Source organism: Heptranchias perlo, unplaced genomic scaffold (assembly GCF_035084215.1).
Source record: "Heptranchias perlo isolate sHepPer1 unplaced genomic scaffold, sHepPer1.hap1 HAP1_SCAFFOLD_390, whole genome shotgun sequence".
In the NCBI taxonomy this organism is placed as follows: Eukaryota; Metazoa; Chordata; class Chondrichthyes; order Hexanchiformes; family Hexanchidae; genus Heptranchias; species Heptranchias perlo.
In genome coordinates, this window is record NW_027139402.1 from 148,413 (window position 1) to 173,642 (window position 25,230).

The window sequence follows — 25,230 nt, forward strand, 5'->3', positions numbered from 1 at the left end:
AGCGCATGTTTCGCATGTGTTCAGGTCCTGGGTTCAATTCCCTGTATTTTTTCACCAGAATTACCCACGGAAAGTTGAATGACGCTTTTTGAGCTCAGCGAGTTCCAACTTCTGAGGCTCCACAAGCATTAAATTGTCCCGGAGCGGGACTTCATCTCACGGTCCCCTCAACAGCTCAACTCAAAGCAGCCGCCGACTGAGGGGAATGTGTGACGGTGCAATATCGAGCGAGCAGTCCCAGCTCTTGTTCCTGTTTGACGCTCTGTCATTCTTCCATCTCACTTTATGATTCAGAGGTTGGATTTCAGTCTTGTCACTGACCATTAGCGATTGGGTATTTTTTATTTCCACAGACTTTTTTTTGGAAAGTTCAAAGTAAAGAGGAGCAGAAACCCCGTGAACTGAAGCAGAGGTTGAACATTGTGAACACGCGGGACCGCTGGGCATCTCGATGTCCTGGAGAGACGGAGCAGAAAGCTCACGGCTTCACTTCTAAAGTGTCTGCTTGTTTATTTCTCAGGTACCTTTTGACCCGTGGGGATGTAGCTCAGTGGAAGAGCGCATGCTTTGCATGTATGAGGTCCCGGGTTCAATCCCCGGCATCTCCAAACAAGTTACATTTCACATTTTGGATTCAACTGTGAGAATATCATCTGAGACTCGCCTCACATTTACACACAAGGAGAGACAAGAGTTTCTTCACCTCGCGAAAAACCGAACGCTCCGCACAGAATATAATTCAATGGGAGAGCGCCCACGGTGTTTCAATGGCTCCCATCTCATGGTTGAACAGCTTGCCCAGTGAAAGATTATTTCCAGTTTCACAGATTGGGGGGAAGCAGCGGACCGGCGTTCCGACCACAAAGAGGGAAGAATCGTCTGGATGTTGGGAGCTTCTTCTTTTCCCAGAGAGGAGTGAGCATCTGGAATGTATTCCTGGCTGGTGCGGTGGGTGCTGACCCTCTCTGGTGCGGTGGGTGCTGACTCTCTCCGGTGCGGTGGGTGCTGACTCTGGTGCGGTGGGTGCTGACTCTCTCTGGTGCGGTGGGTGCTGACTCTCTCTCCGCCTTTTTTCTGTTTTTTTTCTGGTTTGTAACCGCTCCCAGGAGATTCCATGTTCCCGGTGGGTGGGGCTGGTGGTGTGTGTAGGAAGTGTCCAGTCACAATGCTCCAGGCATGTGGGGCAGGATTGATGAACCAACTGGTCTTTTCCTGCCCGTCATGTCCGTCTGTAACCCCAGATCGTCAAGGTGTTTTTAGTGAAGTGATCTTTAAACACAAAACCCTCAACTGGGACAAGTCCTGCGTCCGTCTATAGTGAAATGAGATTCAATGCTGTCTGGGCCTCACCTTGTCCTCCTCCTTTTACATTATTATATTGTCCGCACACAGTGATATGTTTGGTTAAGATGAAAATACAAATTATCCGCTCTGGGCTCCTCCAGTCTCTCTGTGTTTCTCTCTCCTCCTAAACTGACTGACTGTCAGATAATAGTAACTGGTGTCCTCTCCATCCCATTCTCAACACCCAGACACGACTACTTACTGAATAAATTCAACAGTGACAGACGGTTTCTCTCCACCTTTCCTAACAGGACTGGCGAATGATGAATGCCCCGTCAGACCGGTTGATAGACAGTAAAAGGGACAGTGACCGTCTCACCAATAGCACCGGAGGTCTGTTCACAGACACAGAATCAGTCTTTCCCTTTCTATCAGTGTGTCTATATTACGCTCAGTAACAGTATCCCGCCTCCTTGTACAGCACTAGGGAGAGAGAAAGACAGACAGACAGAGAGACAAACAGACACAGTATCAGTCTCACACTTCCCATCAGTATGTTCGTTTCACACTCAGTAACAATATTCCACCTTCATTTACAGCGCTAGAGAGATATAAAAACAGACAGGCACAGTATCAGAATTACACTTCCTATCAGTGTCTCTGTATCACTCTCAGTAACAGTATCTCAACTTCATATGCTGCACAAAAGAGAGAGAGAAACTGACCTGTAATGTCCTGTTTACACAGAGTAACAAATTGGAAAATATTCCATTCCAATTTCTATTCCAAGATGGAGTGACAGAAGATGCAGTCTCATCTCTCACTGATATTATTTCAGAGACAGACACATTATTAATCCCACTCTCAGGGACAGTGTCACACATTTAACCCTCTCTTGCATGTTGTCCCCTCTGCAATCTTGCAGCTCAGGGCCGTTCTGTGTTACTCTCAGTGACCGAGAGTTTCACTCCGATTGAAATAAACTGGGACTGTTGCTGCCTGATATTAATCCTACACGGTCCCAGCAAATACACCGACTCCCACTTTCCTCCCCCGTTTCTCCAGGATTGGTTTGAGGAATCCTCCCTCCAGTTTCGGAGTCAAACGTTACTTTATCAGTAAGGGAGCCAAGAATGAACAGAACCCATTGGTTCATTCCACAGCCGCTCACTTTATCTCTGAAAGACTCTTTCCCATCAAAAGAGCCCGAGAGAAACAGCAGGGATGGAAACCTCGAGTTTAATAGTTGGAGATTGTAAAGTCAGTCTGGATTCCAGCGTTAGGCACTGGTGGAATCCCATCTGTTTCCCATTCTGGTGCCTGTTCCTGCACTGCCTGTGGAGCCCATTCCCTCTGACCTTTCCCCCAGACCCACTTCCTTTGCTCAGACAGGCGGGAATGGAGAGATCACGGCCCCCGGGGGAAGGGAGCAAAGAGCAGCCTCATTACAGCAGCTCATCGCTCCGGGACCGTGTCCGCAGATGGGCTCAGAGATCGGCATTGAGTCCGGGGGAAGGGCAGGGGGAGTCCGGGGGCTGTTTGTAAGAGGCGGAGTGGATCAGGAACTGGTCCCGGAACATGGAGTGAGAGGGGGGAAGGGAGAGGTCATTCTCGGGCTGGGTGTGGACAGGGTGTGTCCAGGGGAAGGGAGAGAGAATGGGAAGAACCTGCTATTAAAACCATTGCTGCTTTCACTCCCCAAACCAGGAGTGAATGGTCCTGGTTTAGTTCCAGTCTCACCCTGTTTATTGTTATTGGACAGTGAAGAGTGGAAACAGAGCCGGACAGTAAGGATGTGGGGAGTTATACAAAGAGCATCTATTGCAGGCATCAGGTGAGAAGTGTGAAGGACACAATTTAAACAGCGGCTGTTTAGTTTCGGTTGAACGGTTAGTCCCATGGGAGAGGGGATGAGAAACCTGACCTGTACAAAGGTCCCTGCCCCATCGGGTAGTCCCATTCATGGATCAGTGCAGGGGTTGGGTTGTGTCTGGATGTCACTAAATTGTTGTAAAATAGCCCAACACACCTGGTGTGCAGAAGCTGAGTGCTGCAGTGGAGTCAGACACTGACACTGTTTGTATCACTGGTTTTCATTTGTGGATATTCAAAATGATCATTAGAGATATTAAACTGATCACTTTTCCATTTTCAACCTCACCATTTCTTGAGTTACAACAGATCATTTTCTTTCCACAGGCGAATCCTTGAATGATCCAGAATGAATGTGATGTTTCCTCCACCCGAGGCACAAGGAGGAGTGCAGCCAGCTCCTTCTCACACACAGGAGGTACATTATCACCCACAGAGCACAGAGACACAGACAGGTCATCAGTTCCACAGTCTCAGACAGCAGAAGTAGTCAGTCCCACACTGATCCCAAGTTCCAGAGACACAATTTCAATCCAACATTCAAACAGAGCGGGTGAGGCAGACACTGTTCCATTTGCCCCTAACTCTGTCCCGCTGACAGGTAGATACAAAAATCCCAGTCCAAAATCACACTCTCAGATTGAAAGGCACTGTGTCAATCTCACAATAGGGCAACATAGCTACGAATTAAATACCAGAGAGAAATCACACATGGTACCCGATTGAAAGGGACAGAATGAATCCCAATAATGTACCCGAGATTCCAATTGAATACTAGCCCAGAACTCTCACACACATGACTTTAATACATGAAATATCCATTCGAAAAGTGTACCATTTGCTACAAATCCAAACCTCACGTACAGTATCGATTGAGAAATACTGAAAGATAGTAAACCTGAGAAGCAAATTAGATACCAGTTCAGAATGCACTCGCAGAATGAAATTTAAAGATAGAGTATCAATTCTATTAGTGCAGACTGAGGTACACATTATATACCAGTCCAAAAATCTCATACAATATTAGACTGAAAGATACAGTATCAATTCCATTTCTACAGACTGATCTACACATTACAAACCAATTCAAAAATGTCACCTTATCAGTTTGAAAGATTCATTATCATCCACAATAGTACTCAGATTTAATAGTAGTCCAAAAAGCACACAAATTATCTGATTAAAACCTCCAACATTAAATCCTAAAGTTCGTCCATATTTACAAATTAAATAAGGAGTAAAACTCTTCAAACATTAAGATATTAAAGCTAAAGTATTGAACGCAATAATGTAATCTGAGAGAATAATTACGTACAGATACAGAATGAAACTCACATTCAGATACAGTACCAGAGACACACAGACACAGAATGAATCCAACACTCACAGATACAGAAGGAATCCCAAACTCACATACAGTACTAGAGACTGACAGACACAGAGTTAATCCCACACTCTCATCAAGTACCAGGGACTGATAGGTACAGTATGAATCCCACACTAACATGCAGTATGAGTAACTGCATATTTAGGATGAATTCAACTCCCACATACAGTCATGGGGACTGTATATAAAGAATGAGTCCCACACTCACACGGAGTACCAGAGACTGACAGATACCGAAAGAATCCCACACTAACACACAGTATGAGAGACTGCATATAAAGAATGAATCACAAACTCTCACACACAATGCTGACAAGATACAGAATCAATCCCAAGTTCACACACTGTACCAGAGACTGACAGATACAGAATGAATCCCACACTCACACACTGTACCAGAGACTGAGAGATACAGAATGAATCCCTCACTCACACACTGTACCAGAGACTGACAGATACAGAATGAATCACACACTCACACACTGTACCAGAGACTGACAGATAAAGAATGAATCCCACACTCACACACTGTACCAGAGACTGACAGATACAGAATGAATCCCACACTCACACACTGTACCAGAGACTGAGAGATACAGAATGAATCCCTCACTCACACACTGTACCAGAGACTGACAGATACAGAATGAATCACACACTCACACACTGTACCAGAGACTGACAGATAAAGAATGAATCCCACACTCACACACTGTACCAGAGACTGACAGATACAGAATGAATCCCACTAAACTATCAGAGAATCAGCACAGACCAGGGATCAGGGCCTTTACCCAGTAAACTATCAGAGAATCAACACAGACCAGGGATCAGGGCCTTTACCCAGTAAACTGTCAGAGAATCAGCACAGACCAGGGATCAGGGCCTTTCACCTGTCAGAGAGAACATTGTATCACAGATCACATTCTGATTTACAGCCGTGCATAACAGATGTTTGTAGCTGCGATGGCCGAGTGGTTAAGGCGTTGGACTCGAAATCCCCTGGGGATTTCCTGCGTACGTTCGAATCCTCCTCGCAGCGCTACTTCTTAAAGGTTTGTTTACTGCTCAAATAACGATGAACTGGAGTTGACGAACCGCATTCCCTCTCTCAGAGAGACTCTCCAGCGCGGCTTATGCTTTTAATTCGGAGCCCAATGGTCTCTTGCAAAATTGCGAGACACGTGAAGGAATCTCTCCCAAGCTCCATCTTAAATTCTGCCCGTTCGCAGAACTTGACATTGATCCTATTTCTTCCTATACTTTGATCCCACCTTGTCTCTGTCTCTGACTCTCTGTGTTTTTCCCTCATGGACTTCTCAGGCTTCGTTGAACGGCCACGGATGATCGAACCTGGAACACCGGCAGTGAAGGGTAAAGATGGAAAGACTGAGACGGGGGGAGAAGCAAAGGTGCAACCCAGCTGATGAATTCGTAACTAATGTCCACACATTTATGTCTCTTCACCCTCACAGTGAAACATCAGCAATTTGAGTCCAGTCCACTTATGGTAGAGTGGATAATATGTGGATGTTGAGACAGACACCAATCGAACCGTTGCCGTGGTGATGAAAGCTCCGAATCCTAAACACTGGACCACAAGGAAACGCTGAAAATTCTTTGCTGTGAACAAGCAGACCAACGCGGCCTTTCCCACTTGCCCCTTTGTAATTCAGGTCATTTTCGGGCCAGACAAGCTGCTCGCACAAAATGGCATTTTCTGTTCGAAGGACTATCGGGACAGAAGGTGATGTTCAGGCAATGACAGCACCAAGTGCAAGTAGGCATGGACATGGAATGGAAAGTGAGGGAAAATACTCCCACAAGCTGCTGATGGACATGTTTCCATTTCCAAAATTCACGCATCGAATCAATGCAGCTGCTGGGAAAACTCCAAGGCAACGCAGGTCTATCGGGCATCGTTTGAAGCAACTGGCAGTTTAAAGTGTCATCTCCTGCTGCTCCTGTGGGGAGTGAGGGAGAGACACTGTCGGTATCTGCCGACAGTTTGATTTTGTACAGAACTGTGCAGAGAAGGAGCAAATATAGCGGGGCTGTGAGATATTCTATATTATTCATATTTGACCAGAGGAATATCCGCAGTCAGAAGCTGAAAAGAAGGGAGAGATAAGAGGCCTGAGAATAAACACAGAGCTGAATGAAACAAAAATAAATGTCATCAGTTCCATAGTGTCCGGTGCTCAATCCTGGGAGCTCCCCGATGGACTGGTGGTTAAAATTCAGTGCTCCCATCACCGCGTGGTTCCATTCCCAGTCAGAGAATTAAATTTAACAAGAGTTATGAACTTAATAAATAATTACATGAAGCTAATTAAACCCTGTTCGTAGTTGAATGACTGTTTTAATCACCATTAATCAACCAATAACTTTCTATTTCAGACTGAAGGAGATGCTGACGTGGTTACCGAGAGACAGTCAAAACTTTAATAAGATTTTTGTGCTTTGCATGTGATGAAATTTCATCATTTTATAGACTGCATCTTAAATTTAACATTAACAGGCAATTGTCGCCGTTTATCACAGGAACGCCTGAACCGGTTCTCCGATGAAGATGAAAGTAACGCAATGGGGAACATCTGATCCAACACGAAAGGCATCGGGCTATGATAAAAATCCCCACCGTTTTGCTTTTCCAAAATAAAGGGTGTGACATTTATTCTCTGCTCAGTTAATATGATCGTCGAGTGGTGAGAGGGTGGATTTGGAATTCCTGAGCGACCGCACTGTGAATTTTCCAGATCTGCTTGGAGCACCAATCCCTTCAATTCATCGCTTACAGGGACAATTCGATTCGCGGTTTCTTTTCCCAGAGCTTGGCGAGATCTTAAAAATTGAGAGCGACCAATATCAGAGGTAACCTCGTCACCGACATGCTCACAGATACAAAGCGGCCACACTCTGCTTCAGTGAGATGAAAACCCAGAGCGGTTTCAAGGTCGAATGCAATTGGAAGCAAAGCTCGTTCAATGAAAGTCCTGATTGTTTGAACTAAACTTCTTCCGAGACCGCGTGAGATTCAGGTGGAGTGATTTGGGGATTTATTTTTCCTCTTTGCAAAAGTTTGAACCGCAGTTCAAGGATCAAAAGTCTAGGGTTAAATTAGGGCTTCTCCAGGGTATGACCCTCGAATCGAGAATTATCCCCCGAACTCAACGAGCCCAGAAACAAGAACGTGTCACGGACACATTCTATGAGAGGGCTGTCTGTATAATGAAAAGGCATTTTTGAAGAGACTTCCTGATCAGTTCCGTATTGGCTCCTGCACAAAACACAAACACCACACTGTGCGTTTTTCATTCTAAAATTCACTGAACACCATGAATTACACAAAGGCACCGCTGGGAGTTTGAACCGAGGATCTCTTGTTTACTGGCCAAGCGCTTTAACCAACTAAGCCTCGGAGCCAAGCCATGGGATAATTTCCCACCTCCTCTCATTAATATCTATCAGCTACACGTCACATTCTGTTGGGGGTTCAGACTGTTTGATCTTTGTCTGTTTCACTTGCCAGTTTCCCTGTGAATCCCGATACTGACTGCGTTTCAGGCTGTGTTTATCTTTCTGTGTCCATCAGTGCTTTGATACACGAATGAATATTTGTGCTTGTGTTTGTTACTTTAAATAAATTAGGGATGGACAATTCTCGCTCTGACACTGAAGAACTAATTTAGCAAATTTCACAGTGAAGTGTTGTTTATTGTGGTGCTGAAACGAAAAAAAATTGTAAAAGGTGCAAAGAGGGAAAACGAGAAAAACTTGTGAGTGAAATTAAGGACAACTTTCAAGGTTTTTACACGTATATTAAGAGAAAGAAGGGTGACGAAGAGTAATGTGGGCCCTTAAAGATGGATAGGGGTGATATTGTAATTGAAATTCAAGAAATGGCAGACTTGCTAAATACTCACAGAAAATCATGAGGATAATGTACCAGAGGCACGAGGAAAACTGAAAATAAATCAAGGGGATTCAGTGTAAGTAAAATAATGGTATTGGAGAAAATAATTAAATTAAAGATAGACAAATCTCCAGGACCTGATGGTGACCATCCCAGGGGACTAAGGGGAATAGGTGAGGAAATTGTCCATGCTTTCGTCATGATCGTTCAAAGCTCTCTTGATTCAGGAATTGTTCCATGGATTGAAAAAATTGCCAATGTCATTCCGTTTTATACGAAGGGTAGGAGAGATAAAGCAGGAAATTATAGACCTATTAGTCTGACGTCTGTTGTGGGGAAGTTACCAGTATCCATTATTAGGGAAAGAATGACTGAGCACTTGGATAATCCTGAATTGATCAGAGAGAGCCAGCATGGATTTGTAAAGTGTAAGTCAAGTCTAACAAAACTAGTTGACCTTTTTGAAGATGTAACTAATGTGGTAAATGATGGAGTGTCTATGGGGGTTATGTGTATATTGACTTCCAGAGGCATTCGATAAGGTTTAACATCAGAGACTGTTAACAGAAATGAGAACATGTGGAATTCAAAGCAACCGATTGACATGGGGAGGGAGTTGATTTGGAGTTGGGGACAGAGAGGAGGGTTAATAGGTATGTACTCAAATTGACAGGATTTGATTAGTGGTGTCCCCCAGGGATCTGCATAAATGAGGCAGATAAAGGAACAGAGAGCGGTATATCCAGGTTTGTCGACGACACCAAGTTTGGGTGCACAGTGAGTAGTGTAGATGGGAGCATAAAGTTACAAAGGGAAATTGATAGATTCAGTGAGTTGGTAAAACTGTGTCAGATGGAGCTTACATAGAATTACATCGAATGTACATCACAGAAACAGGCAATTCGGCCCAACTAGACTATACCGGTGTTTATGCTGCAGACGAGCCTCCTCCAACCCCTCTTCATCTAACCCTATGAGCAAACCCGAATATTCCATTCTCCTCCATGTGTTTATCCAGCTTCCCTGTAAATGCATCCATGCGATTCGCCTCAACTACTCCTTGTGGGAGAGAGCTGCACATTCTAACGACTCTCTGGATAAATATGTTTCTCTTGAATGCCAGATTGGATTTATTGATGACTATTATATTCATGGCCCGAAGTTTTGACGTCCCCACTCCCAAAAGTACAAACACCTTATCGACATCTGACCGATCAAACCCTTGCATAATCTTAAAGTCCTGGATCAGGTCACCCTCAGCCTTCTCTTTTCTATACAAAAGAGCCCCAGAGTGTTCAAAGTTTCAATCTGGGGAAGTGTGAGGCCATCCACTTTGGCCCGAAGCAAGATAAATCAGAGTATTTTCAAAATGGTGAGAAGCCAGGAACTGTGGGTGAGCAGAGATACTTCGGGAAATCATGACGAGTTGGCAGACAGGTGCAAAAAATAATTAAAATGGCTAATGGAATGTCGGCCTTTATCTCAAGGGAACTGGAATTCAAAAGGGTGGAATTTATGTTACAATTCTATAAACTCTGTTGAGACCACATTTAGAGCACGGCATTCAGTCCTGGGCACCAGACCTCAGGAAGGATATATTGGCCGTGGAGGGGATGCAGCGCAGAAAGACCAGAATGATACCGGGGCTAAAATGTTTAAATTATGAGGACAGGTTGCATGGACAAGGTTTGTATTTCCTCGTGTATAGAGGATTAAGTGGTGATGTAATTCAGGTGTTGAAGGTGATTCAATGATCCAATGGTGGGTGTGTGAGTTGGTGCTGAATCGGTCCCCTTCAGTGAAGAGAGGGTCAGCGGGCGCCTGACAGACACGGCTCGGAACGGGACTCGCTTCTCTCCGGCGGCAGCGGCTGGTTTAGAGAGATCTCTCTGTCTGCTGCTGTTACTCCGCCTCCCGCACTCTGGGAGAACCGCGGAGGTCGGTCCTCATTTTTCTCTTGTGGATCCGGCTCCATCCGTTTACTGTTGACGGGAGTGCGTCTGATACCAAGTCAGTCAGAAGCGGGTGCAAATCACAACATAGGCACAGGCCCAAGGACTGGGGACTGGTTTGATATTGGGTCCTTTTTAAGGGACCGGCTGTAGAATGTTTGTATAATAATAATGATCAGAATTAACTTTGATACAATGAAGTTTTTTTCAGTTATTTCCCATTTCCACCCTCACCAGTTTTATACAGTAACAGGTAACAATGTTTGAGGGATGTGATGTCGTGTTGGTGGAATCAGTGTAATTTAACTTGATACATTGAAGAATCTCTTGTCTATCCCAGGCTCTTACCTTAGGTTTAGACCCTCACCTAGTTTAAAATTGGTCACTCACTGATATAAATAAACCAGTAACAACCCCGAAACCTCAGCGGGGATATTTGTTCCGATACTTAATGACGGTCCCAATTTCCACGGAAATTCTCAATCAGCAAATCCCAGAGGCTGTTTCGGGTTTGACAAACTGTGAGATTGTTTTAAAAGCCGGAAAGAGGGAAAAACTGGTGGTTGATATGAAGTGTTATACATTATCTCTTTCTGTTTCAGATTTACAATTTCTCCTTGTGTGTTACTCAAAGGAGAGGCTATAACGGAGCCCAGTGACTGGGTAACGAGCTGCACTGAGTCATTGGCCTGTGTTACAGACCGGCTCGTTGGACCTGCTTATTTCGTGAACTCGCTGGTGTCTCAGCACGTGTGATGACTGAGTGAATCCCTTCCCACTCACGGAGCAGGTGAACAGTCTCTCAACCAATGGGCATGCGTTGATGTGTCAGCAATTCATTTCTACTTTTAAAGCTCTTCTCACAGTCACTGCATTAAAAGGTCACTCAATAGTGTCAACAAGTTAATGTTTCAGAAGGTGGGATGATCGAGTGAATCTCTTCCCACACACGGAGCAGGTGAACAGTCTCTCCCCAGTGTGAGTGCGTCAATGTCTCAGCAGTTCGTTTCTGATTTTAAATCTCTTCCCACAGTCAGAACATTTAAAGGTCTCTCAGTGTGAACTCGCTGGTGTGTCAGCAGGGTCGATGACTGAGTGAATCTCTTCCCACACACTGAGCAGGTGAACGGCCTCTCCCCAGTGTGAACTCGCTGGTGTGTCAGCAGGGTCGATGACTGAGCGAATCCCTTCCCACACACTGAGCAGGTGAACGGCCTCTCCCCAGTGTGAACTCGCTGGTGTTTCAGCAGGGTGGATGACCAAGTGAATCCCTTCCCACACACTGAGCAGGTGAACGGCCTCTCCCCAGTGTGAACTCGCTGGTGTGTCAGCAGGGTCGATGACTGAGTGAATCCCTTCCCACACACTGAGCAGGGGAACGGCCTCTCCCCAGTGTGAACTCGCTGATGTGTCAGCAGGGTCGATGACTGAGCGAATCCCTTCCCACACACGGAGCAGGTGAACGGCCTCTCCCCAGTGTGAACTCGCTGGTGTGACAGAAAGTGTGATGACAGAGCGAATCCCTTCCCACACACGGAGCAGGTGAACGGCCTCTCCCCAGTGCGAGCACGATGGTGTCTCAGCAGTTCAATTTTGCTTTTAAACCTCTTCTCACAGTCAGAACATTGAAAAGGTCTCTCATCAGTGTGAAGTCGCTGGTGTGTCAGCAGGGTGGATGATTGAGTGAATCCCTTCCCACACACGGAGCAGGTGAACGGCCTCTCCCCAGTGTGAACTCGCTGGTGTGTCAGCAGGGCGGATGACTGAGTGAATCCTTTACCACACACGGAGCAGGTGAACGGCCTCTCCCCAGTGTGGGTCCGTTGGTGTGTCAGCAGATTCCTTTTGCATTTAAACCTCTTCTCACAGTCAGAACATTTAATAGGTCTCTCATCAGAGTGAACTCGCTGGTGTGTCAGGAGGTGGGATGACCGAATGAATCCCTTCCCACACACGGAGCAGGTGAACGGCCTCTCCCCAGTGTGACGGCGTCGATGAGTTTCCAGCTCTGAAGGGTAATTGAATCCCTTCCCACAGTCCCCACATTTCCACGGTTTCTCCATGGTCCGGGTGTCCTTGTGTCTCTCCAGGTTGGACGATCAGTTGAAGCCTCGTCCAAGCACAGAACACGTGTACGGTTTCTCCCCGCTGTGAATGGTGCGGTGTTTTTTCTGGCTGTGTAACTGGTTAAAGCTCTTTCCACAGTCAGTGCACTGGAACACTCTCACTCGGGTGTGTGTGTCTCGGTGCTTTTCCACTCACACTGATGTTTGAAATCTTCTCCCACAGACAGAACAGACAAACATTTCTCCTTCCACATTCAAAGGCCGATGATATTCAGGTCCTGATGAATCAAGTGACTCTGTCAGATCTTGACGTGATCTTTGGTTTGAGTTTCCCTCTGCAAATCCTCCCCTGTAAAAGGAGTTTATAAAAGTTATCAATGTAAGTACAGGATAGAAATTCAGATCAGATAACTCTACTTTCTATGGAACATTATTTCCTCTCTCATTCCTCAAAGCTGTAAATCCCCGTCCCACACACTCTCCCTCCTCCCTGTGCTGAAATCCAAAACCATCACATCATCTTTCAGTGGCCCGAAACCATGAGTGAAAGGGTGAGAGAGAGAGAGTGAGTGTGAGAGGGTGAGTGTGAGAGAGTGAGTGTGAGAGAGTGAGTGTGAGAGAGTGAATGTGAGAGAGTGAATGTGAGAGAATGAATGTGAGAGAGTGAGTGTGAGAGAGTGTGAAAGAGTGTGAGAGAGTGTGAGTACAGCAGTGGGCTGGGTGTGGAGAATGAAGTGGGGCAGGTGGAGCATGTTTCAGTGGGGCAGCAGTGATCATAATCTCATTCGGTTTAGAACAGTTATGGAAAAGGACAGGGGACAGTCAAATATGAAAATTCTTAACTGGAGGAGGGCGAATTTCATGAGTTAAAAAGGGATCTTGTCCAGGTTAATTGGCATCAAAAATTGGCAGGCAGAACAGTAATTGAACAATGGGAGGCCTTCAAGGAGAAGTTGGTTTGGGTACAGAGTAGACAGATTCCCACGAGGAGGAAAGGAACAGCATCCAAAGCTCGAGCTCCCTGGATGACTGAAGATATGGAGATCATCATTTCTCCTTCATTTACAGACGCTCCCTGACCGATCGCCATTTCTCCTTCATTTACAGACGCTCCCTGACCGATCGCCATTTCTCCTTCATTTACAGACGCTCCCTGACCGATCACCATTTCTCCTTCATTTACAGACGCTCCCTGATTCGATGAGTCACGAGGTTTGACGCTGACACTGCGCATGCTCGGAGGCCGCGGGCCGTGTGTTGAGTTTCGGGTCTGATCTAAACCGGAGCCCCCGGAGTGTAGAGAGAGAGAGGAGAATGTTCACTGTTTGATATTCGGGCCCGGGGCCGCACTCGGGGTTTGTGAAGCCCCCGCCCCCTCCCCCGGGGTTTATTAACCCGCTCCCCCCGCCCATCTCTCACCTGTTGCCGACACGATCTCGGCCTCACTCCCCGCCCGCCGCGCATGCTCAGCTCACACTGCCCGGGTGATTGACGGGAGCTCCGGACCAATAGGAAGAGCGGAGAGGGACTGGAGGACCGAGCGGGCGGTTGGTCCTCCAACCAATGGGAGTGGGGGAGGGGCGGGACTTGCGGCACCGAGTGGGCGGGGCTAAGACCGGATCTCCCTCATTGGCTGAAACTCTGCATCAATTTTAAACCTGATTGATGTCAAACTCGAGGGAAAAAACTGGACTTTAATAAAGGACAAAGAGGAGGGAATATTGGAGGGAATAACACAGTGTAGGGATAAAATGGATTAATTCAGGACAGACAGCAGGGAATATTGGAGGGAATAACACAGTGTAGGGATAAAATGGATTAATTCAGGACAGACAGCAGGGATTATTGGAGGGAATAACACAGTGTAGGGATAAAATGGATTAATTCAGGACAGACAGCAGGGAATATTGGAGGGAATAACACAGTGTAGGGATAAAATGGATTAATTCAGGACAGACAGCAGGGAATATTGGAGGAAATAACACAGTGTAGGGATAAAATGGATTAATTCAGGACAGACAGCAGGGATTATTGGAGGGAATAACACAGTGTAGGGATAAAATGGATTAATTCAGGACAGACAGCAGGGAATATTGGAGGAAATAACACAGTGCAGGGATAAAATGGATTAATTCAGGACAGACAGCAGGGATTATTGGAGGGAATAACACAGTGTAGGGATAAAATGGATTAATTCAGGACAGACAGCAGGGAATATTGGAGGGAATAACACAGTGTAGGGATAAAATGGATTAATTCAGGACAGACAGCAGGGAATATTGGAGGAAATAACACAGTGTAGGGATAAAATGGATTAATTCAGGACAGACAGCAGGGATTATTGGAGGGAATAACACAGTGTAGGGATAAAATGGATTAATTCAGGACAGACAGCAGGGAATATTGGAGGGAATAACACAGTGTAGGGATAAAATGGATTAATTCAGGACAGACAGCAGGGATTATTGGAGGGAATAACACAGTGTGGGGATAAAATGGATTAATTCAGGACAGACAGCAGGGATTATTGGAGGGAATAACACAGTGTAGGGATAAAATGGATTAATTCAGGACAGACAGCAGGGAATATTGGAGGGAATAACACAGTGTAGGGATAAAATGGATTAATTCAGGACAGACAGCAGGGAATATTGGAGGAAATAACACAGTGTAGGGATAAAATGGATTAATTCAGGACAGACAGCAGGGATTATTGGAGGAAATAACACAGTGTGGGGATAAAATGGATTAATTCAGGACAGACAGCAGGGAATATTGGAGGGAATAACACAGTGTAGGGATAAAATGGATTAATTCAGGACAGACAGCAGGGAATATTGGAGGGAATAACACAGTGTAGGGATAAAATGGATTAATTCAGGACAGACAGCAGGGATTATTGGAGGAAATAACACAGTGTGGGGATAAAATGGATTAATTCAGGACAGACAGCAGGGATTATTGGAGGAAATAACACAGTGTGGGGATAAAATGGATTAATTCAGGACAGACAGCAGGGAATATTGGAGGAAATAACACAGTGTAGGGATAAAATGGATTAATTCAGGACAGACAGCAGGGATTATTGGAGGGAATAACACAGTGTAGGGATAAAATGGATTAATTCAGGACAGACAGCAGGGAATATTGGAGGGAATAACACAGTGTAGGGATAAAATGGATTAATTCAGGACAGACAGCAGGGAATATTGGAGGAAATAACACAGTGTAGGGATAAAATGGATTAATTCAGGACAGACAGCAGGGATTATTGGAGGGAATAACACAGTGTAGGGATAAAATGGATTAATTCAGGACAGACAGCAGGGAATATTGGAGGGAATAACACAGTGTAGGGATAAAATGGATTAATTCAGGACAGACAGCAGGGATTATTGGAGGGAATAACACAGTGTGGGGATAAAATGGATTAATTCAGGACAGACAGCAGGGATTATTGGAGGGAATAACACAGTGTAGGGATAAAATGGATTAATTCAGGACAGACAGCAGGGAATATTGGAGGGAATAACACAGTGTAGGGATAAAATGGATTAATTCAGGACAGACAGCAGGGAATATTGGAGGAAATAACACAGTGTAGGGATAAAATGGATTAATTCAGGACAGACAGCAGGGATTATTGGAGGAAATAACACAGTGTGGGGATAAAATGGATTAATTCAGGACAGACAGCAGGGAATATTGGAGGGAATAACACAGTGTAGGGATAAAATGGATTAATTCAGGACAGACAGCAGGGAATATTGGAGGGAATAACACAGTGTAGGGATAAAATGGATTAATTCAGGACAGACAGCAGGGATTATTGGAGGAAATAACACAGTGTGGGGATAAAATGGATTAATTCAGGACAGACAGCAGGGATTATTGGAGGAAATAACACAGTGTGGGGATAAAATGGATTAATTCAGGACAGACAGCAGGGAATATTGGAGGAAATAACACAGTGTAGGGATAAAATGGATTAATTCAGGACAGACAGCAGGGATTATTGGAGGGAATAACACAGTGTAGGGATAAAATGGATTAATTCAGGACAGACAGCAGGGAATATTGGAGGGAATAACACAGTGTAGGGATAAAATGGATTAATTCAGGACAGACAGCAGGGATTATTGGAGGGAATAACACAGTGTGGGGATAAAATGGATTAATTCAGGACAGACAGCAGGGATTATTGGAGGGAATAACACAGTGTAGGGATAAAATGGATTAATTCAGGACAGACAGCAGGGAATATTGGAGGGAATAACACAGTGTAGGGATAAAATGGATTAATTCAGGACAGACAGCAGGGAATATTGGAGGAAATAACACAGTGTAGGGATAAAATGGATTAATTCAGGACAGACAGCAGGGATTATTGGAGGAAATAACACAGTGTGGGGATAAAATGGATTAATTCAGGACAGACAGCAGGGAATATTGGAGGGAATAACACAGTGTAGGGATAAAATGGATTAATTCAGGACAGACAGCAGGGAATATTGGAGGGAATAACACAGTGTAGGGATAAAATGGATTAATTCAGGACAGACAGCAGGGATTATTGGAGGAAATAACACAGTGTGGGGATAAAATGGATTAATTCAGGACAGACAGCAGGGATTATTGGAGGAAATAACACAGTGTGGGGATAAAATGGATTAATTCAGGACAGACAGCAGGGAATATTGGAGGGAATAACACAGTGTAGGGATAAAATGGATTAATTCAGGACAGACAGCAGGGAATATTGGAGGGAATAACACAGTGTAGGGATAAAATGGATTAATTCAGGACAGACAGCAGGGAATATTGGAGGGAATAACACAGTGTAGGGATAAAATGGATTAATTCAGGACAGACAGCAGGGATTATTGGAGGAAATAACACAGTGTAGGGATAAAATGGATTAATTCAGGACAGACAGCAGGGAATATTGGAGGAAATAACACAGTGTAGGGATAAAATGGATTAATTCAGGACAGACAGCAGGGATTATTGGAGGGAATAACACAGTGTAGGGATAAAATGGATTAATTCAGGACAGACAGCAGGGAATATTGGAGGGAATAACACAGTGTAGGGATAAAATGGATTAATTCAGGACAGACAGCAGGGATTATTGGAGGGAATAACACAGTGTGGGGATAAAATGGATTAATTCAGGACAGACAGCAGGGATTATTGGAGGGAATAACACAGTGTAGGGATAAAATGGATTAATTCAGGACAGACAGCAGGGAATATTGGAGGGAATAACACAGTGTAGGGATAAAATGGATTAATTCAGGACAGACAGCAGTGAATATTGGAGGAAATAACACAGTGTAGGGATAAAATGGATTAATTCAGGACAGACAGCAGGGATTATTGGAGGAAATAACACAGTGTGGGGATAAAATGGATTAATTCAGGACAGACAGCAGGGAATATTGGAGGGAATAACACAGTGTAGGGATAAAATGGATTAATTCAGGACAGACAGCAGGGAATATTGGAGGGAATAACACAGTGTAGGGATAAAATGGATTAATTCAGGACAGACAGCAGGGATTATTGGAGGAAATAACACAGTGTGGGGATAAAATGGATTAATTCAGGACAGACAGCAGGGATTATTGGAGGAAATAACACAGTGTGGGGATAAAATGGATTAATTCAGGACAGACAGCAGGGAATATTGGAGGGAATAACACAGTGTAGGGATAAAATGGATTAATTCAGGACAGACAGCAGGGAATATTGGAGGGAATAACACAGTGTAGGGATAAAATGGATTAATTCAGGACAGACAGCAGGGATTATTGGAGGGAATAACACAGTGTAGGGATAAAATGGATTAATTCAGGACAGACAGCAGGGAATATTGGAGGGAATAACACAGTGTAGGGATAAAATGGATTAATTCAGGACAGACAGCAGGGATTATTGGAAGGAATAACACAGTGTAGGGATAAAATGGATTAATTCAGGACAGACAGCAGGGATTATTGGAGGAAATAACACAGTGTGGGGATAAAATGGATTAATTCAGGACAGACAGCAGGGAATATTGGAGGGAATAACACAGTGTAGGGATAAAATGGATTAATTCAGGACAGACAGCAGGGAATATTGGAGGGAATAACACAGTGTAGGGATAAAATGGATTAATTCAGGACAGACAGCAGGGAATATTGGAGGGAATAACACAGTGTAGGGATAAAATGGATTAATTCAGGACAGACAGCAGGGATTATTGGAGGGAATAACACAGTGTAGGGATAAAATGGATTAATTCAGGACAGACAGCAGGGAATATTGGAGGGAATAACACAGTGTCGGGATAAAATGGATTAATTCAGGACAGACAGCAGGGAATATTGGAGGGAATAACACAGTGTAGGGATAAAATGGATTAATTCAGGACAGACAGCAGGGAATATTGCAGGGAATAACACAGTGTAGGGATAAAATGGATTAATTCAGGACAGACAGCAGGGATTATTGGAGGGAATAACACAGTGTAGGGATAAAATGGATTAATTCAGGACAGACAGCAGGGATTATTGGAGGGAATAACACAGTGTAGGGATAAAATGGATTAATTCAGGACAGACAGCAGGGAATATTGGAGGAAATAACACAGTGTAGGGATAAAATGGATTAATTCAGGACAGACAGCAGGGAATATTGGAGGAAATAACACAGTGTAGGGATAAAATGGATTAATTCAGGACAGACAGCAGGGAATATTGGAGGAAATAACACAGTGTAGGGATAAAATGGATTAATTCAGGACAGACAGCAGGGATTATTGGAGGGAATAACACAGTGTAGGGATAAAATGGATTAATTCAGGACAGACAGCAGGGATTATTGGAGGGAATAACACAGTGTAGGGATAAAATGGATTAATTCAGGACAGACAGCAGGGAATATTGGAGGGAATAACACAGTGTAGGGATAAAATGGATTAATTCAGGACAGACAGCAGGGAATATTGGAGGGAATAACACAGTGTAGGGATAAAATGGATTAATTCAGGACAGACAGCAGGGATTATTGGAGGGAATAACACAGTGTGGGGATAAAATGGATTAATTCAGGACAGACAGCAGGGATTATTGGAGGGAATAACACAGTGTGGGGATAAAATGGATTAATTCAGGACAGACAGCAGGGAATATTGGAGGGAATAACACAGTGTAGGGATAAAATGGATTAATTCAGGACAGACAGCAGGGAATATTGGAGGGAATAACACAGTGTAGGGATAAAATGGATTAATTCAGGACAGACAGCAGGGAATTTTGGAGGAAATAACACAGTGTAGGGATAAAATGGATTAATTCAGGACAGACAGCAGGGATTATTGGAGGAAATAACACAGTGTGGGGATAAAATGGATTAATTCAGGACAGACAGCAGGGATTATTGGAGGGAATAACACAGTGTAGGGATAAAATGGATTAATTCAGGACAGACAGCAGGGAATATTGGAGGGAATAACACAGTGTAGGGATAAAATGGATTAATTCAGGACAGACAGCAGGGAATATTGGAGGAAATAACACAGTGTAGGGATAAAATGGATTAATTCAGGACAGACAGCAGGGAATATTGGAGGAAATAACACAATGTAGGGATAAAATGGATTAATTCAGGACAGACAGCAGGGAATATTGGAGGAAATAACACAGTGTAGGGATAAAATGGATTAATTCAGGACAGACAGCAGGGATTATTGGAGGGAATAACACAGTGTAGGGATAAAATGGATTAATTCAGGACAGACAGCAGGGATTATTGGAGGGAATAACACAGTGTAGGGATAAAATGGATTAATTCAGGACAGACAGCAGGGAATATTGGAGGGAATAACACAGTGTAGGGATAAAATGGATTAATTCAGGACAGACAGCAGGGAATATTGGAGGGAATAACACAGTGTAGGGATAAAATGGATTAATTCAGGACAGACAGCAGGGATTATTGGAGGGAATAACACAGTGTGGGGATAAAATGGATTAATTCAGGACAGACAGCAGGGATTATTGGAGGGAATAACACAGTGTGGGGATAAAATGGATTAATTCAGGACAGACAGCAGGGAATATTGGAGGGAATAACACAGTGTGGGGATAAAATGGATTAATTCAGGACAGACAGCAGGGAATATTGGAGGGAATAACACAGTGTAGGGATAAAATGGATTAATTCAGGACAGACAGCAGGGAATTTTGGAGGAAATAACACAGTGTAGGGATAAAATGGATTAATTCAGGACAGACAGCAGGGATTATTGGAGGAAATAACACAGTGTAGGGATAAAATGGATTAATTCAGGACAGACAGCAGGGATTATTGGAGGGAATAACACAGTGTAGGGATAAAATGGATTAATTCAGGACAGACAGCAGGGAATATTGGAGGAAATAACACAGTGTAGGGATAAAATGGATTAATTCAGGACAGACAGCAGGGAATTTTGGAGGGAATAACACAGTGTAGGGATAAAATGGATTAATTCAGGACAGACAGCAGGGAATATTGGAGGGAATAACACAGTTTAGGGATAAAATGGATTAATTCAGGACAGACAGCAGGGAATATTGGAGGAAATAACACAGTGTAGGGATAAAATGGATTAATTCAGGACAGACAGCAGGGAATATTGGAGGGAATAACACAGTGTAGGGATAAAATGGATTAATTCAGGACAGACAGCAGGGAATATTGGAGGAAATAACACAGTGTCGGGATAAAATTGATTAATTCCGGTCAGACAGCAGGGATTATTGGAGGAAATAACACAGTGTAGGGATAAAATGGATTAATTCAGGACAGACAGCAGGGATTATTGGAGGGAATAACACAGTGTAGGGATAAAATGGATTAATTCAGGACAGACAGCAGGGAATATTGGAGGGAATAACACAGTGTAGGGATAAAATGGATTAATTCGGGACAGACAGCAGGGATTATTGGAGGAAATAACACAGTGTAGGGATAAAATGGATTAATTCAGGACAGACAGCAGGGATTATTGGAGGGAATAACACAGTGTAGGGATAAAATGGATTAATTCAGGACAGACAGCAGGGAATATTGGAGGAAATAACACAGTGTAGGGATAAAATGGATTAATTCAGGACAGACAGCAGGGAATATTGGAGGGAATAACACAGTGTAGGGATAAAATGGATTAATTCAGGACAGACAGCAGGGAATATTGGAGGGAATAACACAGTGTAGGGATAAAATGGATTAATTCAGGACAGACAGCAGGGAATATTGGAGGGAATAACACAGTGTCGGGATAAAATGGATTAATTCAGGACAGACAGCAGGGAATATTGGAGGGAATAACACAGTGTAGGGATAAAATGGATTAATTCAGGACAGACAGCAGGGAATATTGGAGGAAATAACACAGTGTAGGGATAAAATGGATTAATTCAGGACAGACAGCAGGGAATATTGGAGGGAATAACACAGTGTAGGGATAAAATGGATTAATTCAGGACAGACAGCAGGGAATATTGGAGGGAATAACACAGTGTAGGGATAAAATGGATTAATTCAGGACAGACAGCAGGGATTATTGGAGGAAATAACACAGTGTAGGGATAAAATGGATTAATTCAGGACAGACAGCAGGGATTATTGGAGGGAATAACACAGTGTAGGGATAAAATTGATTAATTCAGGACAGACAGCAGGGAATATTGGAGGGAATAACACAGTGTAGGGATAAAATGGATTAATTCAGGACAGACAGCAGGGATTATTGGAGGGAATAACACAGTGTAGGGATAAAATGGATTAATTCAGGACAGACAGCAGGGATTATTGGAGGAAATAACACAGTGTAGGGATAAAATGGATTAATTCAGGACAGACAGCGGGGAATATTGGAGGGAATAACACAGTGTAGGGATAAAATGGATTAATTCAGGACAGACAGCAGGGAATATTGGAGGGAATAACACAGTGTAGGGATAAAATGGATTAATTCAGGACAGACAGCAGGGAATATTGGAGGGAATAACACAGTGTAGGGATAAAATGGATTAATTCAGGACAGACAGCAGGGAATATTGGAGGAAATAACACAGTGTAGGGATAAAATGGATTAATTCAGGACAGACAGCAGGGATTATTGGAGGAAATAACAAAGTGTAGGGATAAAATGGATTAATTCAGGACAGACAGCAGGGAATATTGGAGGGAACAACACAGTGTAGGGATAAAATGGATTAATTCAGGACAGACAGCAGGGATTATTGGAGGAAATAACACAGTGTAGGGATAAAATGGATTAATTCAGGACAGACAGCAGGGAATATTGGAGGAAATAACACAGTGTAGGGATAAAATGGATTAATTCAGGACAGACAGCAGGGATTATTGGAGGAAATAACACAGTGTAGGGATAAAATGGATTAATTCAGGACAGACAGCAGGGAATATTGGAGGAAATAACACAGTGTAGGGATAAAATGGATTAATTCAGGACAGACAGCAGGGATTATTGGAGGAAATAACACAGTGTAGGGATAAAATGGATTAATTCAGGACAGACAGCAGGGATTATTGGAGGGAATAACACAGTGTAGGGATAAAATGGATTAATTCAGGACAGACAGTTGGGAATATTGGAGGAAATAACACAGTGTAGGGATAAAATGGATTAATTCAGGACAGACAGCAGGGATTATTGGAGGGAATAACACAGTGTAGGGATAAAATGGATTAATTCAGGACAGACAGCAGGGATTATTGGAGGGAATAACACAGTGTAGGGATAAAATGGATTAATTCAGGACAGACAGCAGGGATTATTGGAGGGAATAACACAGTGTAGGGATAAAATGGATAATTCAGGACAGACAGCAGGGATTATTGGAGGGAATAACACAGTGTAGGGATAAAATGGATTAATTCAGGACAGACAGCAGGGATTATTGGAGGGAATAACACAGTGTAGGGATAAAATGGATAATTCAGGACAGACAGCAGGGATTATTGGAGGGAATAACACAGTGTAGGGATAAAATGGATAATTCAGGACAGACAGCAGGGATTATTGGAGGGAATAACACAGTGTAGGGATAAAATGGATTAATTCAGGACAGACAGCAGGGATTATTGGAGGGAATAACACAGTGTAGGGATAAAATGGATAATTCAGGACAGACAGCAGGGATTATTGGAGGAAATAACACAGTGTAGGGTTCAAATGGATTAATTCAGGACAGACAGCAGGGATTATTGGAGGAAATAACACAGTGTAGGGATAAAATGGATTAATTCAGGACAGACAGCAGGGATTATTGGAGGAAATAACACAGTGTAGGGATAAAATGGATTAATTCAGGACAGACAGCAGGGATTATTGGAGGAAATAACACAGTGTCGGGATCAAATGGATTAATTCAGGACAGACAGCAGGGATTATTGGAGGAAATAACACAGTGTAGGGATAAAATGGATTAATTCAGGACAGACAGCAGGGAATATTGGAGGAAATAACACAGTGTAGGGATAAAATGGATTAATTCAGGACAGACAGCAGGGAATATTGGAGGAAATAACACCGTGTAGGGATAAAATGGATTAATTCAGGACAGACAGCAGGGATTATTGGAGGAAATAACACAGTGTAGGGATAAAATGGATTAATTCAGGACAGACAGCAGGGATTATTGGAGGAAATAACACAGTGTAGGGATAAAATGGATTAATTCAGGACAGACAGCAGGGATTATTGGAGGAAATAACACAGTGTAGGGATAAAATGCAATGGATGTTGTGAAGATGGATTGTTAAAAAGTGTTGGATAAGATGCCGTACAGGAGGCTTGTTGATAAGATTAAAGCTCACGGTATTACAGGGAGTGGGTCAGTGTGGATGGGAAGTTTGATAAAGGGCAGAGTATTGGTTAATGGATGTTTTTCAGACTGTGGGGATGTAAACAGTGGTGTCCCCCAGGGGCAGTGTTGGGACCATTGCTCTTCTCAATACAATTGTAAACAATTTTACAACCCCAAGTTATAGTCCAGCAATTTTATTTTAAATTCACAAGCTTTCGGAGGCTTCCTCCTTCCTCAGGTGAACGTTGTTGGAAATAAGGAAGGAGTAAGCTTGTGAATTTAAAATAAAATTGCTGGACTATAACTTGGTGTTGTAAAATTCTTTACAATTGTCAACCCCAGTCCATCACCGGCATCTCCACATCATGGCTTCTCAATACAGAGCAATGACCTGGGCTTGGGTACAAGGGCATAAGATCAACATTTCCTGACAACACCAAGATCGGGAGCATTAAGAACTGTGAAGAGGAATGTTAGCAACTTCAGTGTGACATCGGAACATTGGGAACAGGAGTAGGCCATTCAGCCCCTCGATCCTGTTCCACCATTCAGTGAGATTGGTGTCAGTGACTGTGGGATTGGTTTATATCAGTGTGGAGGCGATTGGTGTCAGTGACTGTGGGGTTGGTTTATATCAGTGTGGAGGAGATTGGTGTCAGTGACTGTGGGATTGGTTTATATCAGTGTGGAGGTGATTGGTGTCAGTGACTGTGGGATTGGTTTATATCAGTGTGGAGGCGATTGGTGTCAGTGACTGTGGGATTGGTTTATATCAGAGTGGAGGAGATTGGTGTCAGTGACTGTGGGATTGGTTTATATCAGAGTGGAGGAGATTGGTGTCAGTGACTGTGGGATTGGATTATATCAGTGTGGAGGTGATTGGTGT

The 25,230-nt window shown here is 43.6% G+C and overlaps 1 protein-coding gene and 2 non-coding genes across 3 annotated transcripts; 2 read left to right on the plus strand and 1 right to left on the minus strand.

Moving 5' to 3' along the window:
- Positions 1-536: 536 nt before the first annotated feature.
- On the plus strand, positions 537-608 carry trnaa-ugc (transfer RNA alanine (anticodon UGC)). Its single transcript has one exon. It is a non-coding gene; the product is annotated as a tRNA-Ala (tRNA).
- A 4,895-nt stretch (positions 609-5,503) lies between these two features.
- Positions 5,504-5,585, plus strand: trnas-cga (transfer RNA serine (anticodon CGA)). Its single transcript has one exon. It is a non-coding gene; the product is annotated as a tRNA-Ser (tRNA).
- A 1,290-nt stretch (positions 5,586-6,875) lies between these two features.
- On the minus strand, positions 6,876-12,760 carry LOC137311988 (zinc finger protein 229-like). The gene has a single exon (XM_067978807.1). The coding sequence runs from the start codon at positions 12,472-12,474 to the stop codon at positions 11,407-11,409; it is 1,068 nt and encodes a 355-aa protein (XP_067834908.1). The 5' UTR covers positions 12,475-12,760; the 3' UTR covers positions 6,876-11,406.
- Between the last annotated feature and the right edge of the window lie 12,470 nt (positions 12,761-25,230).